Source organism: Poecilia reticulata, chromosome 2, assembly GCF_904066995.2.
Source record: "Poecilia reticulata chromosome 2, P_reticulata-male-v2, whole genome shotgun sequence".
In the NCBI taxonomy this organism is placed as follows: Eukaryota; Metazoa; Chordata; class Actinopteri; order Cyprinodontiformes; family Poeciliidae; genus Poecilia; species Poecilia reticulata.
Genome location: NC_088831.1, coordinates 23,431,894 through 23,452,828, shown reverse-complemented (window position 1 = coordinate 23,452,828; position 20,935 = coordinate 23,431,894). Strand labels below are relative to the sequence as shown.

The 20,935-nt window shown below is 39.4% G+C and overlaps 2 protein-coding genes across 2 annotated transcripts; both read right to left on the bottom strand.

The window, feature by feature from the left end:
- Window positions 1–180: 180 nt before the first annotated feature.
- LOC103478963 (cohesin subunit SA-2) lies at window positions 181–16,556 on the bottom strand. Its single transcript, XM_008433138.3, has 32 exons — window positions 16,257–16,556; window positions 15,844–15,944; window positions 15,634–15,721; window positions 15,073–15,237; window positions 14,514–14,610; window positions 14,322–14,398; window positions 14,159–14,230; window positions 13,647–13,851; window positions 13,175–13,323; window positions 13,010–13,083; window positions 12,772–12,895; window positions 12,588–12,686; window positions 11,815–11,894; window positions 11,630–11,737; window positions 11,428–11,548; window positions 11,212–11,317; window positions 10,960–11,063; window positions 10,786–10,878; window positions 10,584–10,670; window positions 9,977–10,177; window positions 8,898–8,974; window positions 8,708–8,795; window positions 8,545–8,625; window positions 7,907–7,999; window positions 7,667–7,841; window positions 5,062–5,198; window positions 3,639–3,740; window positions 3,383–3,534; window positions 3,168–3,296; window positions 2,886–3,076; window positions 2,094–2,166; window positions 181–2,005 (listed from the first exon to the last, which is right to left on the bottom strand). Exons 2-32 carry the CDS (start codon window positions 15,891–15,893, stop codon window positions 1,870–1,872), a joined length of 3,534 nt encoding a protein of 1,177 aa, XP_008431360.2. The 5' UTR covers window positions 15,894–15,944; window positions 16,257–16,556; the 3' UTR covers window positions 181–1,869.
- A 659-nt stretch (window positions 16,557–17,215) lies between these two features.
- Window positions 17,216–20,566, bottom strand: LOC103478957 (uncharacterized). Its single transcript, XM_008433125.3, has 8 exons — window positions 20,086–20,566; window positions 19,687–19,805; window positions 19,097–19,157; window positions 18,945–19,012; window positions 18,762–18,864; window positions 17,953–18,071; window positions 17,692–17,837; window positions 17,216–17,611 (listed from the first exon to the last, which is right to left on the bottom strand). The coding sequence occupies exons 1-8, from the start codon at window positions 20,144–20,146 to the stop codon at window positions 17,503–17,505; spliced, it is 786 nt and encodes a 261-aa protein (XP_008431347.2). The 5' UTR covers window positions 20,147–20,566; the 3' UTR covers window positions 17,216–17,502.
- Window positions 20,567–20,935: the final 369 nt, after the last annotated feature.

Below are 20,935 nucleotides of genomic sequence, written 5' to 3'. Positions count from 1 at the left end.
CAGTTATTAAAGGGACACTTATTTTACTGATCAACACTCTGAATGTCTCACTTGGGCCTAAGAGCCATTTGGACAGTCGCATTGTAGGAAAAAAAACAAACTCGTGAGAAATAAACTTTCAATATAAAATACATTCAGGTTTTTTAATGCGGTCAATGCTTGAATGTATCAATAAAAGGCTACAGGTATTGTTTTATTCAAATTATTTACATTACAAATGGATATAAACTGTCATGACAATCATTGCCAACAGAGCCGATGAAATCCGACATATAAAAAGCTAAAGTGATGAACTTAAAGATGTGTTTTATATTGCAGCACTGTTTAAAAAAAAATATTCACACAATGCAAATAGTCCTTGATGTAAAATTGTGTACGTGTAATCAAACCCTGATCGACCAAAAGGTTTAAAAGACACTAACTCATCCAGTTATGACTGCTTAAGCAGCTTCATGCTGTGATGGAACATAAATCCACTCGCTGTTGAGTGACGATCAGAAATGATATTTATGAGACCAGAGGAGGAAAACGATGCTTCCAACTTCACTGCTACAGAGTTGGTCGTTCTTTGCTGATGTATACAAAAGGCGCTCTGGACAGTTTTACGCATCAGCCGAGGAGTTTTGTGTTTTGGGGCAGATACTTGGTTCATACACACAGGATTTCACAGACCGTTTCTCACTGAATTTACAACCTGTTGCAAGTTTGTAAGTACAAACCTTTTCTGTGATTTTGTAAAATGGTCAGGAAGTTTTTTTATTCTGCTTTAAATACTACTTTTACAAAAACTGTACACAAGACCTGTTTTATCACATGATCTTTGGGTTTTAAAATAATCGTTAAAAAAAAGGTATTTAGCTTTATTTCTTAAACATTTAGGTGATTGTTTTTGAGTTAGGAATTCCAAACTATCCAGATGTTGACATTGCTACACATTTCCATGCTTCTCTGTGATTCAGCGTTTCCAGTTATTCTGATATTTTTACATCTTTTTTTAAAATATTCAGTTCAGAAAGTCAGTTCAGTCTTGATCGGTGATTTCCACAGGGTTCCCACACGTCTCCATTTTAAACTTCCAGGCCTTTCCGGTCACAGTTTCCTAGATTTTTTCCAGCAATCTTGCCAACATCACATACACCTGCTTTTCAACATCTGGGATAATACACCATTAAGGTTTTTCATGATGGGGTTTAAATGTAGGTTCATGACATTCGGTACTTTCTTCTAATTCTACAAACTAAATATGTACTTCAAAAATTAAATTTGTCAGAAAAACTAAAACCTCCCTTTCTTAATTCTTGATTGTGCATTCAATTTTGGGTTTTCAGTTAGTAACGTTTGCAATAAAACAGAAACTAGAATATCATCAAAGTATTGATCCCAAAGTTTCCCTAATATATTTAGTTTAAAAAATTGAACCCAGGCTGTAAACATTTTTTGTTAATTTGGTATCCCCCATTCTTATCTAAACCTGGAAAGCTGTAAAAGCAAAATTTCACTTTTCAAGACTGTATAGGAACCCTGTATCCTTTTATAAATAAATAGTGTTTCTTAGTTTGGCACTACAACTACCAGCTTATGTCGGGTATCAAGTATTACTGGAAACAAAAAAAGTGCTTTAGGATATAACACAAAAAAACAATAACAGCATCAGAACGTAAATGACATGATTTGGTTTGGGGGGTTTTGGTCATATTTTCCCCTTCAGAACTTAAAATACTGATTATTTAGATCGAACAAAGCATCGGAGTCTTGATCTCTGCACAGCCTAACGAAGTGGACACCAGTCATTAGGTGCAGATTCAGAAGAGACGGCTAATGGAAGCCCCGTCCGGACGGGACAGACGGTCCGCTCCCGCTTCCTGGTCCTCATAGCTCGATGTCCACGCTGCCGTCATCAGACTCGCCATTGATGCCGAGGACGGTGGCAGCCATGTTGAAGCTTCTTCCGTGGAGCTCCGGAGGGATGGAGAACGTATCCGTGTCACCCGGGTTCACCTGAGAACTGAGGAGGTGACTTGGGTAAAAATAATGTGAAAAAAATTGCTTTTGTGAATAGTTAAAAAAAAAAAAAAAAAAGTAGGCATCATCACCTGTGGCTGATGCTGGGTTTGTGAACCTTAGTAACTTGTTCAGCTGGGCGACCTTGACTTGGGGACTTGTATCCTAAAAACATAATTAAGAGGTAAAATGTCTCGGCAGCCAACTTCTCCAGACTCGGTTCTTTATAGACATTTTAAAATATGAAACGCTAAAGTTCACCATTAAATTATGACAGAGGAAGGAAAGAAGGACACAAGAAAAAGTGGAGGGAAACAAGAGAAGAGCAAAAAAGCAAGGGAAGAAGGAAGAACACAAAGGAATGAAAGAAAAAAGGGAAATAAGGACAAGTACAATAGGAGACATGAAAAGAAGAAAAGGAAAGACGAACAATGAAAGGACAAAAAATGAAGAATTAAGTGAAGGATAGGATGGACATGAGAAAGTGAGGGAAGGATGGATACAATTAAGGACAAAGAAAGAAGGTAAGAACAAAATATATTGTTCAGCTTAGACAATGAAGGGAAGAAAGGAATTAAAAGAATTGAAGCAAGGCAGGAAAGGAAGAAAGTAGGACAAAGTAAAAGAATAATGACAAGTATACATGGATAGAAAGATAGGAAAGAAGGACACAAAGAAAGGTATAAAAGAAAAAGACAAAAATGTAAAAGAGAAGGAAGGACGGAAGACGGCAAAATAAAGTCTGGAAATATTTTTTCCCAGCTCTTCTTTTGTTTCTCCAAACTCACCCAGAACTAGAAGATATTTAAATCAAACCCCCTACTTTTTCCAGACTACGTAGGCGCCCTCTCTCATTCTGCAATAAAAGGCGCAGGGGTCCATACCTTCCAGCTTTTGTTTGGAGACAGGAGAGCGACTGTGAAGGCAGGGCCTCCTGTCTGAGCTCACATACGACACGGCGTCCTCCATTTCTGCCACGGCCAATAAAGACGCGCGATAGTAGATGAGCGGCTGCCAGCACTCCTCCCTGAGGTCAATTATGTGCTCCGCTGTGTGTTTTTGCAGGTAGGAGAGCCTGAGAATACAGAGGGAGGGAAAAAAATAAAGAGTTTGAGAAATGTCAGAGTTCATATTCCTCCAAGTTGCCCGTTGCTTGCAACACTCACACTGCCTTCTTGTCTGGCTTGAGCAGTTTGTTGGAGAACTCGCTAAGGATGGTCAGGTAGGAGAGGTACGGCGGCGTTGCGTAGTCTGGAGCCTGTCGGAATTCTTGGAAGACAAACTCCACGCCGTTCCTAAACACGTTCGCACGAGAACTTGAGCGAACGGAAATGGGAACCGGCACGAATCCGAAAACAGACGTGAAGAGCACCTGGCTGACCTGTGGATCATGACGAGACACTCACGAAACTTGACAAGGTCTCCGAATGTGAGGGCGAAGCGCCTGGCCAGCTCCTTAATGCAGGTGAACGTCTGCACTCCCGAGTGAGCCCTGCCACCGCTCTCTTGTTCCCGCTTAAGCTGCACAAACAGCTGGGGAGAAATAAAAAAAAACACATCAGCAGCTGTGCTGACAGAAGAGGAGGTTGATTTTTTTGTTTGTTTGTTTGTTTTTGGATGAGCAAACCATGTTGTACCTGCTGCAAGCAGAGCACCAGAGTACGAGTGCTCTCTATTTTATCCGTCTGTCTGGTCCTGGAAATCGTTTCCTTGATGATGTCGCCGAAGTCGCTGTAATGCTGGGGACAAAAAAAATAAATAAATGGAGTAATTTTGCAAAATGTTACTGAAAGATGCATCATTTGACTTCATGTAGAGCACCGGCAGCCAGCTGAGAATACACACAGTTTTTAGGCAACATTTGAAACTGCAACTTAAACTCAAAATTTAGGGTTGCTTGGAACCCTAACATCTTATCCCAGCACTGACACATAAACTACTACTCAGCACTTTTAACCGTTTGTATTTCTTTAAAACGTTTAAGCCTTGTTGCAGCTGAACTGCACGATGATGCATATTTGACACATACTCTAATATTCTACAAACCAGAACTGCAAAAATTGTTTAATTATGAAATTACCAATTATGCCTAATGTCACTAATTTGCATCATACCAAACCTTAAATGCTATATTCATGCTATATTCAAATGAACAATCTCAATTTTTTTTTGTTTTACTTTTTAGAAAAAACATCATTTGAGGAAGTTGGAGTTTATAACAGAGGCACACATACTGTATATGTCCACCCTCTGTTATGAAACTTTTTTTTTTAGGATCTGGACTGAAAAAAAACAAAAAAAAACAGCAGTACTTGACTACCAACACTACAATAATTAGTAAATAACGCTGGTTTTCAGACTTGGAACATGCACAACTCTGGTTCAATGTCATTGCCAGGAAGTTCAACTCTAAACCCCAAACTTTTTTGTTGGTATTCTTGTTTCGTTTTGATTGTACTTGGAAGTAATGCGCTCAAACATAATGCACTATAAGGGTTCATGTAAGTCATTTTAATTTATGAATGGGTGATTAAGAGGGGAAAAAAGCACAAAAAGCATCCAAATTGATCTGGATTTTTTTTTTTTTTACTTCATTCCTGTGTTGGGGGGGCGGGGGAGGGTTGCTCTTTTGAAAATTTTTGCACAATAATGAAATACCAAATATCAACAAAAAGCAAAGAACATCTGGTAGAGAAATGAAAAAGTTGAGTCAAATGAATATTCATCCAAATTTTAAGTTTTTTCAGAAATTTTTATGATGAATCTTTAAAAAAAATCCTATTAAAATATTTATTTATTCAATGACTGAATTTGGAAAGTAAAACTTAAGGCTGTTCTTAGACTCAATGTAAAACAGAATAGAATACACAAGTTTTTGTTGCTGTTGTCAAATGTAAAAAATAAAAATAAGGATCATAACCTTAACCCTATCAGACACAAGAACTTCATTGATTTTTGCAACAAAAAAAAAAAAATCATGATAATAAATCTACACGTATATGTGAACGTGAACAGATGCGATCTCCAGCATCCGACCCATCCGACGGAGTTGACCTTCACCTTCACGTAGTGTGTGTAGATTTCTGCCGCCGTGCTCGTCTCCAGCACGCCGTGTACGATCAGCTTGCAGTAGGCCGCTAGCAGATTCCTTCTCCTGTGAAGCTCCTCCAGCCTCTCCACTTCAGAGCTCTCGCTGACTGAGGAAGAGGAGGGGTGGGGTGGGGTGCGGTTCAAACATGTGATTGGATGTGAAATGGTCAAGAAGTGCAAAAAAAAAAAAAAAAGGAACGAAAAAAAGACGAGGAGAAAAATATGGGAATGAGGCAAAAAAAAAAAGAGGGATTAATCACACGGAATCATATAATGGAAAGAAAAAAAGAACAAAAGCCTAAACGGGTGAGAGTGAGAGTTTGAGTCTTGGGACGATGGCTTTAGCAGGTGGAAATCAAAGATAACATCAGACTGTGGTTATGGGTGTGACACCATGTGGCTTCAATCTTTCACAAGGCTAATAAAATGGTCTCGGAGGCGAGCCAGAGTTAATGGAATTTTCTCACGGAAAGAGATTGCCCTGATTTTTTTTTTTTTTTTTTGATTTACCTCAGTGCCCCTGCCCTCTGAGTGATCTCTGATCTTGCGGGCTAATAGAAAACACTGTCCATATAACAAAATCATTACCAGGAATATCCAATAAAACAATAGCTTTTTATTACATGTTCAAAAACCAATAATCCTGGATTACATTTGCTTGAACATTTAAGAGAGTCCCACCAGGACAGTTATTGGCTTTTTCCCGGACTTCTCCCACATTCTGGATGCAATATGTCTGCGGAAGGCAGAAGCTGCTGTGAGAGACAATGAAACATTTCGGATGCGGCGAATGAATTCAGACGTTTACCTGCAGGACTCTGCAAGGAAATCACCCCATTTTTTTTATTTTTTATTTTAGTTTGTTTTTTTCTCCACTTTTCCTACACGTCACTCTTGTTTTCCTCATTATGAATCAAAGAGGAGCGCGCCGTCATCGGGTTTACACGCTGCGTCGCTTTGCATAACAAAGTCGCACACGCTTCCATACAAATTAGTCAATCCTGTTTCAGTCTGAAGGTATTAACGGGGCCTCCTTTGTATTTGGGTGGGGGGTCAATTGTCGGGTCAGGTTGGAAATCGGGAGACGTTTACAGTCGGGCAAGCGACTCCGCTGCGACTTATTAAGCCAAACGTGTGGCCATGCATTTAATAATCGGCGCGGCTGTGAGCACGGGAAGCTGCGGGGTTTTCTACTCTGAGGCGACGCAGAGTGACAGTGCCATCTACTGTGCAACGCTGAAGGGAAAGCAAAGTTCTCCGCACTTAACTTTGTGTGCAACTCTTTGCACTTTTACTCCTCTGCCGGCCTCGAATAAAAACAACGACAACAAAAAACAACTTTATAAAGCATAAAGCTGAATCTGTTTTCTATTTTTGTATTTTTTTTTGTGATGCGGATAAAAAGTTAAATCTTGTCATCTTTTAAAATGTTGGAGAACATTTGCCTTCTCTGATGGTTTGATCTGCCTAAATTGCAAAGGCCCAAAATGTGCAAATGTTTTTGGATTCATCAAAAACGTCACTTTTTTTTTTCTACCCGCTACTCCTTTTTGTCCTCTTAATATCCTCGTCAAGTTTTGAAGGAAACCTACAGCTTCATCTAAATAAGACAGAATATAAAAGTTTATTCATTTCAGCAATTCAATTAATTAAATCAATTATATTAGTTAATTACACACAAAGTAATATATTTCAAGGACTTATTTCTGTTAACGTCATCGATTGTTGCTTATAGCTTACAGACTCTCAGAAAACTAGACTATCACATACCACCAATTAATAAAAAGAGGACGTTAAACGTCTATAAACATGGGGAAGGCTGCTGACACTCTCCAGAAGGAGTGTAAGCCTAATCCTAGCACAGTGATGGAAAGTTGAGTGGAAGGAAGAACAAAAACTGTGATAGAGGTGTTCCAGCAACACTGGTTATTGCAGTCTTGAAAGGATTTCAAAACAAAGTCCATTAAGCAGTTTGGTTTTCATGCTTCCCTCTGCTGACAAGTTTTATGAAAATGTTGATGTCCGACAGCTCAGTCTAAAAAAAACTAAAACTAATTGTACTAATTGTCTTCTTATAAGTTTATGATTTTCTGAGAAACTGAAGATTTATGATTTTCATTAGCTGAAAGCCACAATTGTCAAAATGATGAATTAATTAGGTTTAGGGCAGCCATTATGAGTGTAATCTAACAAACCGTGATAAATTCTAAATAATATGTTTACTTGAAGAACTTTGTCCCATTTTATTCTGTTACTTCGTTAAACTTAATTCTTATTCATGTTTATACCATTTTAGCATCATGTTTTTTTCTTAATTTCTACGCACAAACAAAGACAAAAATATCAAATAAACACAAAGTAACTATATCAAACAATACTTTGAAATTAGATATTTGTCTAGCATGTTTTTCATGTGAAAACAACTTTTTTTTTTCTGGCTAATGTCAAACATTCAACTTCTGTCAAAAACTTTTTGAGATGAAAACCCTCAAATGATGATCATTTAAACTGGCAGGAAAAATATTTTATGTGAAGGTTAAAGTGAAATAAAACAGTAAACATGCCGAGACCTTACCTCTGCTCTGGTTGTCGCAGTCTGGGATGACAAACACATTCACGCATACAAAGGTGAGCAGCGCCCTCTGCAGTTTGGGACTGGGAGTGTAGAGCAGAGGGCCGAAGCAGGTGGGATCCCACACCTGCAGCTGGTACGAGTGAGCAGTCAGGACATCGCACACACCCAGGAACGCCTGAGGAAAGGGAAAGATTAAGAAAGAAGGTGGGAAGATGTTTTTCGGCCTGCTTCCCGCTGTACCTGATTCTTCACGCTGTGGTTGCAGTGGGAGAGACACCGATAGCTCCTCTCACAGAAGAGACGCAGCTGGAGCCTCTGGGCCACAGCTTTCTCCTAAAAAAAACAACAACAACAAAAAAACACATTGCATCTCCAAAGTTTTCCAGAGGAATCACAAAGCTAGAAAAATGCATCCACGTTTCCAGACAGTGGAAACAAAAATCATGTAGTTTTGCATCACCAGTGAAAATCAATGGGGATCAATTTTTCCCATTCAACTGAATCCGTATGTGAAGCTTTCATTATATGTGACCTAAAAATATCCTCAATAAATCTAATTTTAATACCTAAAATGCTTTGAAATGGTGTACCATCTTCCACCCAGACAACAGTTCAAATACATGATTTAAAAAAATCTAAATTAACATGGAGTCCAGGCCCATGATGTGTGCATTTAAACTTTACAATTAAAATAAAGAATATAGAGTAATCACAGCCAAATAAACAGCACAGTATTTTTCTTGATGTACATTTTGAATCGGAGAAAGAAAGTTCCCTACTCATAACAAGTCTTCACATACAAAGAAGTACAAGTAAACTGCTACAGTGAAAGCAAGATTCAGATTGATCATGGATTTCATGATGCAGATGTAACTCACCCTGCAAGTTAGAGTTTGGCTGCTCGTACTGAGGGACCACAGCATGGCAAACGACATGCACTGCAGTGCCTCCTCCAGCACCTGTGGAAACAACACCTGATCAGAGCGAAGCGCTGAGAACAAAAACCATTAAAAAGTGTCTACGGTGATTTAATGATGGTACCTCTGGCGGTGGTCCTCCCAGGCTGCCGTTCTCCGTCAGGAGAGGAGACAGCAGCTCAAACACGTTCCATTGGCTGAGGTCATGACAGCTAAAACAACGCAGACAGAGACAGGTTGGACCAGGATCGATCTAGAAGCAGCTTACACTAAACTGTTGAGTTAGCTGCGCGTCCTCGTCGGCCAAATCTCACTTGTGGAAAGCTCTGAGTTTCTTCAGTGTCGCTACAATTTGACTCGTCTCGTCTTCCTCAGCAGAAAAACAGCCGCGCTGCATGAGAGCGGATAAACAGAAAAACTACAGAGTTAGGTAGCATTCACTGTTTATTTCACAGAAAATGAATCAATTCTACGCTTATGAACAAAACCTAAGACTTCTCTAATTAAATTATTGGAAAAAATTTGAGGCCTGTCAGTTACACAGATCTTCCATTTTCTAAAATCAAGTAATTTTTGGAAGTGTGAAGAGTTCCTGAAAAAAAAATTCCACTAAAAAATTCTGTATTTTTTATTCAAGGCTTTGTTTCAATATAACTAGATCGGCTCTAGTTAGAAATCCATAAAATGTAGACTTTCCAAACTGGACCGGAATATACTACTCTCAATGCATATCCTTTTAAATGTTATTTTTGGAGCGTTTAATGTTTATTTTGCATATCAAAATGTATGTAACTTTAGTATAAGATTTAATCTGTTTTTGATAAATAAAAAGAAGGGTTTCAATGCATAAAACAAATGCATGTGTAATTGATATCCTTGATCTAAGAAAGGTTAGAGTAGAAAAAAGCTGTAAATTTATAAAATAAATATATAAATTAACTAATTAAAATTTGTGTGCATTTATCTGATTCAAAACACAGACGAATAAATCAAACTGGAAAAAGACTCAAGTTGTGATGTGGTGAATTAAAGATAAATGATAACTTAAATGCGTGTTCAAGCAAAAAAAAAATAAAAATAATAATAGTAATATTTTTCAGGAATTCAGATTTTTATCTGAAGTCTGGAACCGCAAACATTTTCCCATAACACGTTTTCATTTTTTTCCCCCCATACTTATCAAGCCCTGGAAAATCATAAAGCCCAACTTGTTCCAGACTTTCAAATACTGCGTAGGAACCTTGAGCGCACATGTTGGCCACTGCTTGCTTATCTCTTCAGAATCAAAATTTGGCAAAAGTATGGAACTAAAAACTGATGACAGCTCGTTTGAGCATAACAATTTTCCAAAAAATATATATTTGGCTGCACAAAGGAGAACCGAGGCGCCTACCCTGAGCGACTCCCCCATCGTCTCTGTCAGTCGGTCCACCCAGCACTGGACCAGAGAGTCCCGTGAGGCTCTGGCCGCCGCGGCCCAGGCTGCGTCATCGCCACACAGACTGAGGTATGTTCGAGCGGCTGCTTCCAGAACCGCAGGGCCCGAGTGAAGGTCCAAAACAGCTGCCATCTCTGTCATCAGGCTTGAAACTGACTGCACAAATAGCATCATACGAAATGGTTATGAACTATTTTTGTTTGGTTATGCCATCAACTAAAGACACGAAAACAAAAAAAAAACAGAAATGATATTTGATTAGTTGTCTTCCTAAAGCTCCTATTGTTTAATTTTTCCATGTAATTTTACAAAAAAAAAAAACTATCGATACTGAAAGTCAATACAAACAAAACTTAAGAACTCTGCAGTGGATTGACAAGATGAACAAAATCGGATGTTGTTTAAAAGGTAAACTAGAAACACTTTTTTCCCCATTTCAAAAATAAGTTACTTTTTTGTTTTTTTAATTAAAACTCACTTATCACGAACTGTTTTAATATAAGAAAAACATTGCAGTTTAAAATATTTTATTATACAATATTAATCTGGCTACGATGTAGACCTCTGTGTTTTTAGCCTCTTGACTGTCTGGGTGGAAGTACTGAGGAATCCGGATCAGGGAAGCAACAGTGTCGCCACTACATGAAAACTGCAGAAACACAATAAAATAATTCACATTATTATTATTGTTATTATTATTTATTTTTTTACCACATGGAGTGAACTGAGCTTATTGCATGGACTGCTGCATGTGGTGTAAATACCTTGGAGAGTAACTTGGGAAGCACAGAAAACAGATGTTCAGTGAGCTTTAGACAGTCGTCAGCTTGAATTTTCTTTTCTCTATTGTTCATGATCTGTTAGCAAACAAAGTTCAAATTTAAAGCCGTAATGTTTGACCAGATTAAAAGTGAGATATCATTCAGCCTTCTTTTTACCTTCTTGGCCCCGCTCCTCCCTACCAGAGCCGGCCCCTCTGTGGCCTGACGCACCGACGCAACCAGGATCTCCACAATCACCGCTTGTTCTGTCGGACTAAAACCTACAACACAAAAACACCCACGGTTTGAGTAACACCTGTACAATACATCAGTAAGATATTGTAAAATCTTATGAAATTCTGTAACTACTGACAAATTTGAAGAGTTTTCTTGCCCCCCGCCCCCTAACTCACACACATGCTTTCCTACCTGAGCTGTTCTGCAGCAGTGCAGCTGTGAGTGTGGGCCAGTCTTTCAGCAGAGACCCACCACAGTCCCAAAGGCTGTCCACCAGGTAAACGACATGCTTGTGGAGCTGTAGGTTTACATGATTTAAAAAAAAAACAAAAAAACATCATCCATTAAATATGAAATGCAACAAGCATTGTTTTTTGTAAACTAAAAGATGTAAAAACAACTCGTCACCTCAGCCTCCTGATAAAACCGCAGTAAAGCTTTAAGTCGGTCAAACATCTGTCGTTTTCGCTCGTCCTCTTCGCTCCTTTCATCCTGATTATCAGAGGTAGGAGCTGCAGCACTGAGGATCCTTAAACAGACCAATGGCGTTTCTTGTTTTTGTCAAAACAAGTAATTAGTACATTTAGCCAAGCGACGGAGGCATTTTTACCTTGAGTAGAGTAGCTCCCCTGCGGTGGCTGCGAGAGGCCGATGAGAGGAGTAAACAACCTGAAGGAGCTGCTTGTAGTCCTCAGACGTCAGCACATCGTCTGTGGCTCTGGGAAGAGAAGGATGATGATGAGGGGGGAAAAAAAGCAACAAAAAAAAAATGGAATCAATATTAATACAACTTACCTGGAGATTAGCACCAATAGTTTCATGGTCTGTACTGCCACCTCATTGTCCTTATCTAGCACCATGGAGATCAGTCGATTCTGCCACACAATGAGACGGAGAATGAGCAATGACGATAAAGGACGCTTGGACCTCAAGGAGTTATATGGACATTTTAACTGAAAGCTTTGATCAAATATTTTCATAGTTCTTATTGAAATATATCCGGGGATTTATTTTAAATAAGAACTAATATTAAATATATCCCTTTCAAAAGTATTGACCTCTTAAACTTTTTTTTTATGTTTGCTGCTTTACAACAACAAACTCTAGTCATGTTTTTATTGGTATTTTATGTGATGGTTCAACATAAAGTAGTGCAAAATTTTAATTTGAAAGAAAAAGTTTTTGTTTTTTCTTACAAAATTAAAAACATTGAAAAGTGTAGCAAGTATTTGCCTCACACCTCCATACTGAATTTATACTGAGACTAAACTATACACACAGATTGACTCTACCCACCAGTTAACACAACTGATTGCACTCCATTTTATTTAGGGGAATCACTTTTTATATTTTTAACTCGTACAAAGCTTTCAAAGTCATATTTTTCTTTCAATTCCACAGTTATGTGTGACTTTCTGTTGGTCTGTCGCAGAAAAAATACACTAAAGTTTGCAGTTGTGACGCAATAAAATACAAATAAGTTCTAGGGGTGTGAATATTTTTGCATTGTGAGCCAGATACAGGAATTCACAAAAAAGCTGAAGGCTTTAAACAGGGAGCTCGTTTACCTGGAAGCGACTGATGAACAGATCTAGTTTAGGGAGCAGGACAGGATCACCGAACAAACCCTGTAGAGCTAACACACACTTCAGACGGACATCCGGTACCTGATAGGTGACATATAAGGAGTTTCAGCTTGTTTTCAGGATCTGAAAAGCTGCTTGATTCGCCTGTAATTAGGCAGCTGCTGACCTTATCGTGCATCATCCAGCCCATGTATTTGAGGTAACTGTCGTTGAGAAAAGACGAACTGTACAGCTTCATCCACAAGCCCAACTCCTCCATGCAGACTGAGCGAATTTCTGGAAGCATATCCCTGCTCAAATGTACACAACATATGCGGAGTGTTACCTGTGGACATGAAAACGCTACAAACATTTTTTTTTAAATAAAATAAATTGAAAGCGGCAATGTAAGAAGTGTTGTGTACCGATATCTTTTAAGAAAAACCCCTTTGAAGATGACGTCCATCATGCTCTCTACCTCCGCCCTCTTTTCCTGCAACTTTTAGAGGCATCAGAGGGCGTTAAAATTCGATTCAGTCACACAAAGCAAACATTCAGTCCCCCAAGCGTCTTCAATCCACAAATCTCACCTCCGAGATCTTCTTCTGCATCCTCTCCAGTTGCTGGGTCTTCTGTCTCACCGTCTTCGTCCTCTGCACGTTGTACAGCTTCTGGCTGTTTTCGATCCCGACGCTCAGGCTCAGAGCCACGCTCAGCAAAGAGCTCAGCAACTTCACCGCTTGACACACACACACACGTTCAGATCAAAGAGTCCACGTTAAATGATTTAACGATTAGCACATTTGTGTGTGGAAAGCCAGATGGATCAAAATCACCTGATGTTGTGTGTGTTTTTGAGGCTTTCTTCACATGTTATTTGCAGAGTTTGCATGTTGCTTATCAAGTACGTGTTAGAGTCGACTTTTAAATAAACTTTTAACAAAACATCTGACCCAACCACACAGAAGAAATTAATAATAATAATTTTAAAAAAATTAAAATCACATGTTTTTGGCCCTGCTGGACTTCCATATTTGTATCAGCAAGCGTTTCGTCTCTTACCCGCGAGCGTGCACGTGTGTCTGAACGCCCTTACGTATGAGTTGGACAGCTCAGTGAGCAGCGAGATGAGGCTGTTCATCAGGTAGCTGTCAAAAAGGACGCTGTGCTGACACTGAGCCACCAGCACCGACACAAAGTCGCAGAACTCCGAATGAAACCAGCGACCGGACGGCCCGGACTGCACAAGTGGATACTCTGCACTGTCCTACAGTTTAGAAGAAAACAGGAAGAGGATTCTATCTCAGAGCAGCAGAGATTTGAGCATGACAAAATGACAAGTAGCATCATTATATAGTAGAAGAGTATTGCAAAGTGGTGATATTGTTGTGATACGTTTGCGTTCCACATAACTGCTAGGAAAAGATGTTTAGTTGCATACACAGCAACTCAGACATGTTTATTGCGGTTTAAATAAAATACAATCCACAGCACAAAAGGTGCTAAAATCATCTGAAGTCATCAAGATAACAGACACAACAAATCTGCTGTATAGAAAGAAAGTATGTACTGACTGCATCCATGGGCCACGTGACGGTCAGAATCCACGGAAAAGCAAGGAATCGCTTGTACTGCAGACCAACAGCCTGAAACACACAGACATCCACATCTGTTTGAGTCAGCCTCTCTTTATAATCACACAGTGGAGAGGACAGGACAAAATGTAAAGGCGTTTACCTCATCCAGCTCCTCGACCATTTTGCTCTTCACGTGCTTGTCCTCTTTACTCTGGCACATCTCTGCTGTGGCCGCGCCTGCAGAGGATGCGAAAACAGAAGGACGCACACATGAAACCGGTTCTGTGTGTCTGGCGTGTTTCTGGCTGTTGGAAGGAGCTTGAAATTGTGCATTTGTGTACGAATCGCTTGCCTTTGCAGCCACAGCATTGGATAAAGAAGCTGATGAGGTCGAGCAGAGAGGCGTCTCTGTCCGTCACGTATGCCTCAATCCAATCATCGATCACTGCCTGTCCAGGCAGAGAAATCATTGATGCTAGAACATATTCTTCCTTTTATCTGTAATCGCCACTTTATTTACACCTTTACTGAGGTGAAGACATATTTGCCCTCTTACAGACATCGTTTGATTGTGCTTTGTTGTCGTGCTTCAAATCATGAGACTGATTTTAATATCAACCCAAGAAATGTCCTGAGTAAAAAAAAATAAAAGGAGTATTTTTTTTTTATATTATTTCAAAATGAAACAGAACTCCCCCGCTGTAGTCGGTATGGCTAAAAGCATTTCAAAGTCTGTGGGACTCCATCCAACAAGAAAATATGGCATCCATTGGAAAGGAGACACCTGCCTTTTTTCAAACCAAAAACAACACAAAGGCCTGCATCACATCCTAAAACAGCATCTTACCTAACTGAAAATCTCTACTGAAGCAGATGTCTACCAGTAATGTATGCTGGGTAAGCCGTCTTACCTGTATGGCGCTCTTGCCCATGGTGATCACCTCAAACAGGGTGACTGCCTCCACTTGCTTCTCTTTGGCGCGTTTGCCCCGTGCCCTTCGAACGCTGCTGCCGCTGGCTCTGGCTCGTTTGCTCTTCACATTTTCCGAGACGCTGCACGCTCTTCTTCTTCGTCTCTGCATAATTACATCTTCATTTTATCAGCAATGACACAACATTTCAAATTTAAAATTCATAACAGTCTAAAAAAAAGGCGTAAAAAATATTCACAGATATTTCCTAATTTGGATCACTAAACTTCTAAAAGGTTTATAGTCCATTGTATGATCAAGTTAGCCATCACACTATTTATTTGGAAACATTTTTTTAAATGTACTTGAAATATCACAGAAATTCGCTCATATATGTGGTTGTAATTACACAATGTGAAAAGGTTCAATTGAAATCAATCATTTTGCAAGCCAGTGTTTATCTATAAAAGCATCCCCACACTCTTCACTTTAGTTAATGAGTCCCGTCACTCTATTCTTGTTCTGCATTTGCATTTCTGCAGGAAAACAGAAGAAACCCACCACACTCTTCTGTCGGTTCTCGTTCCCTGACTCATCCTCAGAGGGACTGACAGCTCCAGAGGAGGTCGCCTCAGCCTGAGAGTTTGCACTGGAAAACAAACAAACAAACAAAAAAAAAAAAAATCATCATATTTGATTACATAAATCTAAAAGGAAATTTAAAACTACATCAAAATAGCGTCATCCACAGTTTTGGTAACCAATAGTTACTTTTTCTCTGAAGATCTGGATGCGGCTGCAGCAGAAGGTTCTGGTATCATCTCCTCCTTAGATCTTCACAACGGACTCACCATGATGTAATCAGAGGGATGCTTGTGCAGACAACAACGTGCGTTCGTAAACAATAACAAAAGCTCGCAACTTTGCCTCTTTCTGTAGGAGCAGCTTGGTAGTCTCAATTAGTCCAAAAATAGCAAATAAAAAAAAATCAGAGTTTAGCAGATGTAAGGTGGTTAAACTGTACAATTTATATTAAGTGTGCGTTTTAAAAAAATTTTAAAAACTAATTACCATCCGTAAAAATTTAAAGATATACCAGTAGCTTACATCTGATAAAACAGCTACAGCACATGGCAATAAGTAGATAATAACCTATAGGTGACTGTTCCACTGTCCAAACTTACCTCCATTGCACAGGTACGTGACTTTGTGATGCTGATAGATGTTTCGGTTTTAATCTGCGGCATATCAGAGTCAAATAATTTAAAGGGTTTCCTCTCATTTCCTCCGTCGTCGAACCGAGCTCTCACAGTCAAGCTATGGGACAGCCTAACTCGAGCTGATTGGCTACAAACTGAAATGCTGACACCTGATAGGCTGTTCTGAAACATAATCGTCTGTTACGTCCCTCCCGTTGCAGCTGTGGTGGCAGATGCGCGCGCCCGTCCGGGTTGGTTTTCTGCTGCCACAGCTGAGGCACATCTGGGCTAAAACATACGTCATCGGCCTTCAGTAATATGTAGGTTTACATAAATAAAAGCTAAGAGCACTATTGTTTCTGCTAATATTTTACAGAGTTTTTCGTAGCAGGATTAAAACACTGCCTGGTGTGTTTTTTAATTAAGAACTCTCGACAGGACAATTCAGACGGGAGCTGTGATGGTATTTCCTGGTTTTACATCATTAAAACAGCAGGGGGAGCTATTTACCTATCTTTGGTGTGTAGAGTGGCGATCAGAAGTTCACAAATAGATTATAGAATGGCGTCTTTAATTTCATCGATTCATTTTTAAGTAAAATTCAAGTATTATATAGATTTATTACTCCAAGTTGTATATCTAAAGTGTTTATTTATAAAAATAAACAAATATAGTAAATTTTGATGGCTTAAAGCTAATGAAAACTCAACATTTGACCATTAAATAAGACAGATTAAAAAAAAATAACAAAGAAATGATGTTGTATGTTCATGCAAATACGTTAAGTGTCTTGTTTATCTCTTTAATTATGTGTTAATATCCCAAAAGACAAAACAATTAGAGCAGTTTTGTCCGAAAGAGTAGATCACAATTCAAACTATTACGAAATTAGCTAGTGTGCAGCTTGTGGAAGGATACTCAAAACATTTGACCCAAGTCGTAGATTCATTTTAATGAATTTTATTCTTCCATGGTATTTAAAAAAAATTAAGTTGGTAATTACAGTAGTGCAAGGGTGGCTTCATCAAGCTTGACATTCAGTCCCCAACACGAGAACGACAAAATAACAAAAAAACTCTACAATATCTCCAAGTAAGCTAGGCTGTCCAGCTCTTCGTTGTTCAGTTGAATCAAATGGCATAGCACCTTTTTAAAAGTCAGTTGTGGTTCAGTTCAGTTAGTAGCCGGATCCTTACTGGAGTTACCGGGATGTTTGCGGGGGTGACTGCTTCTAGGACAAGAACTGAGACACAAAGGTGAAGGCCTGATGAAGGTCCTCTGTCAGCTCCTCTGGCAGCGACAGAACCAGCGACGTCAGGCCTTTCGTTATTTCCAATATCCTACAAGAGGGAACAGAGTATGGCCTCTTAATCAGATTGTCCGCGGATTAATCATCGTCTTCTCGAAGGCTGGAACTCACCAGCTGATGTAATGAGCTGCCAGCTGAGGCTCATGCCTGCAGCCTTCCTCTGCCACCAGAGACTGCTTCATCTGTTTGAAGTTGGTCTCAATGTCCTTCTTTATTTCTGAAAAGACCTGGATTCCCCTGAAAGAGCTGATGACTTGCTTCAGAAGAAAAGAAAGGAAAAAAAGAGACACATTAAGGAAACAGGCAGAATTGCTTAGAAGACTGGAGAGGAATCAATTCAAAGAAAGCAGAAGACAGATTCACCCCACTTACATAGATAACTGAGAGCTGGTGGGCTATGTATTTATGACTACCCAGGTGCCTGATGTCCTGCTCCAGCTGCTGACTCAGCACCAGCAGCTGGTTCAGTTTGGCGACGTGGAAGAAGTATTCTGTAGCACGAACAGAAGCAGAGGTTGGTGCCGGCAACAGAACGGCAACAAAAGTTCAATTTGTAGGCGCACAAATTGAACTTTTTAACTTTTTTTTTTTTAACGCTGTAATCACAACTTTCAGTGTTTTATCAATGAGATTTTCTGTGACAAGCCAGCCAAAGAGCAGCAGATAATTATGAGGACAATGGCAAATGATACATGACTTTTGCAAACAAAAAATCGGAAAAGAACAATGTGCATGTGTGTTTTAATAGTCCTGAAATGTAAAACGGTCCCCAACCTGGATTGCAAAATTAAAGCTCAAGCTCAGTCAGGCTGGATGGAGAGGATATTGTCACCTTCTGAAAATTCATTTTGCGGCTGTGGTGGCAGTATTTATTCATTTATTTATTTATTTTACCAAAAGTGACTTTTTTGCTTAAAACATCTTTTGGAAAAAAGGAGGTTGTAATTTTATTTTTTTTTTTTTTACTATTTTTGCCAAAATAATTTTTGTGAACATCGAGGATGCTTCATGTGAACATTGAAGATGCTTCCTTAAAGCGATCGTCATCCTGGAAATCATTTTATGTTGCTGTACTCTTATGGAAAATATTAGGAAGATGAGAGAAGGACGCCACCAGAGAGTGCAAAGACATAACTTAGTGCTCCGTTTTTGTTGGTTGGGAATGATTTAAATGTTCTTACCATCCATCAGCGGCCGGTCCAGCATATCAACAGGGCTGCCTTGAATAAGGAAGACCTCGACACGAGGAAACATGGCAGACAGACCCACCATGTCCAGATAGTCCTGAGCAAAACACGTGAGAATTGAATCCGTGCTAAGAAAAATCTAATATTTTATTAGGGTAACACCATTAGGTGTAATACCTCTAGCTGTGGCATAGGCTTTGGTAGATGTTCAAGGCACTGCAGCATTTGGTCAAGAATCTCTGATCCTGGGAGGTTAGAGAAGAAACACATGAAATACACAGAGTTTAGCGAAGCTAGAATGATCCCCCGACAGTTTGTTGGCATCATACCTTGGGTCTGAAAGGTGTCCGACTCTTCTGGGCTGCAGCCTTGACCTAACTGCTCCTGGAACTGGAAATTTGAAAAACAGAATTAAGCTTCGCGTGTAAGAAAATCACACATAAAACCAATTTACTCTGTATGGACTATGATGATAAGATTGCTCTAATTTTACAGATGAAGGTGTGAGATACATGTCACATATGTACAGTTGACAGTATCAAAAGTCTTTATGTTGTAAAAATGTCTTAAGAAAAATCGAAACAATAATAATGATTACAATTTAATGTAAAAACATTGACACTGGTAAATACTTTAAAACCTGTTCTACCTTTGATGTGACATTTATATTTGGAGAACCTTTGCAAGACAAACTATTTCATGGTGTTCACACATGTATACCAAGCTTATTGCAACTTTTTATTATTTTATTTTATTTATTTTTTAATTTTTTCAAATTTCCTTCTCATCAGTTTTACAATTTGATCAAATTATTTATCATATTGTCCCTTTTTTACTTCATAAAAGTCTGGCACTTTAGTTTAAGTGTGTGTTTGTTTGTTTGTTTGTTTGTTTGTTTGTTTGTCAGAGGTCAGCCTACCTGTTGCATCTGCGCCCTGATGAGGAGGTCCAGTTGCCCACAGAGACACAGCATCTCCAGCCCCACCTGCTCAGGACTCAGTCGAACAGGCATCAGAGGTCGCCTCACCTGCAGCTCCACTGACCACACCAAACCAAACCAAACCACATCAGCACATTTTCTTATTTTACTTTTATTTTATTTTATTGAAACTATCTACTCCTTTGTAAAGCTTCACAGAGAGCTGTCACCAAAGCCTGGGACCATGCATCAACCCTCTATGGGGAGCTTGATGATGACAGGAGGGGAGTGGTCAGGTTTTTGGGGAAGCAGACAAAGCCTGTAGGACGAAGTTCTACCACACTCAATTCTAATTCTCCCACATATTACACTGAGATCAGATACGAAGCAGAGTCTTACCTTTAAAATCTTCATGATAGACGCAGGGAAGACAGAGGGGCTCCGTTGTGCTGACTGCCATGTCTAACCGGGATGTGACGTGATGAGGCTCCTTATGTCGTCCTGCTGGTAAAAGCCATAAGAAGCGGCTTGTACGAGCAACACGGGACAGCAGACGACTAACGTTTCTATTTAATTTAACGCATTTTCCCGGTGGTAGCCACAGCGAGTGGTGCGTTCGAGTGCCAAAGGCTCGGGCGGGTAAATGAACACCGGTTGTTCATTCAGAAACTCGTCTTCTTCTCGCAGATGACAACGACTAAACGTCGCAGCGTGGCGAAACATCCTTTATTCCCGGTGTTTCCATGCGGCTTCGAATAGATTGAAGCAAAACAAAACAATGACGAAATGCGGACGCCTGCTACCAGTGAATTCAGGGTCGGTTTCAGTGAACGCCAACCCCACGCAGACTGGGGAGATGATGTCATGCTTTAAGGTTGAGGATCAGAGCATCACAGTCAGGATGGAACCTTAAAGCTATCGCAGGTAAATAATAAATTCCAGTTTATTGTTTACCTCAATAAACTAGATTATTTAAAAAATGATTTGATTGAACAACTGCACGATGTATATCACGTGTTTGTTCATTTTGATGACTGTGGTTGCAGTAAATAAAAAGCCAAAATTTAGCAAACGTTATAAAATGTTCAAGCAATGATAAATCCAATGATGACAGTCATTGGATAAGACACAAAATTGTTTTTGCTAACGAAGTTGGGTGTTGATGGAAGGTTTAGTGGAAGAAAAAAGTGAAGCGCCACCAAAAAAGATGCATGAACAACAACGTCAATTTCAGAGTAGAAGAGACATT

What these genes read in the sequence shown, in the direction of transcription:
- LOC103478957 (XM_008433125.3), bottom strand. Translation starts at nt 20,146, where the DNA reads ATGGCAGTCAGCACAACGGAGCCCCTCTGTCTTCCCTGCGTCTATCAT. An exon ending in GGACACCTTTCAGACCCAAG is followed by an intron (nt 19,013 to 19,096) that starts GTATGATGCCAA and finishes CTAACCTCCCAG; the next exon opens with GATCAGAGATTCTTGACCAA. An exon ending in ACCAGCTCTCAGTTATCTAT is followed by an intron (nt 17,838 to 17,952) that starts GTAAGTGGGGTG and finishes TTTCTTCTGAAG; the next exon opens with CAAGTCATCAGCTCTTTCAG.
- LOC103478963 (XM_008433138.3), bottom strand. Translation starts at nt 15,893, where the DNA reads ATGATACCAGAACCTTCTGCTGCAGCCGCATCCAGATCTTCAGAGAAA. An exon ending in GCTGGATGATGCACGATAAG is followed by an intron (nt 12,687 to 12,771) that starts GTCAGCAGCTGC and finishes GTCACCTATCAG; the next exon opens with GTACCGGATGTCCGTCTGAA. An exon ending in TGTTCATCAGTCGCTTCCAG is followed by an intron (nt 11,895 to 12,587) that starts GTAAACGAGCTC and finishes ATTGTGTGGCAG; the next exon opens with AATCGACTGATCTCCATGGT.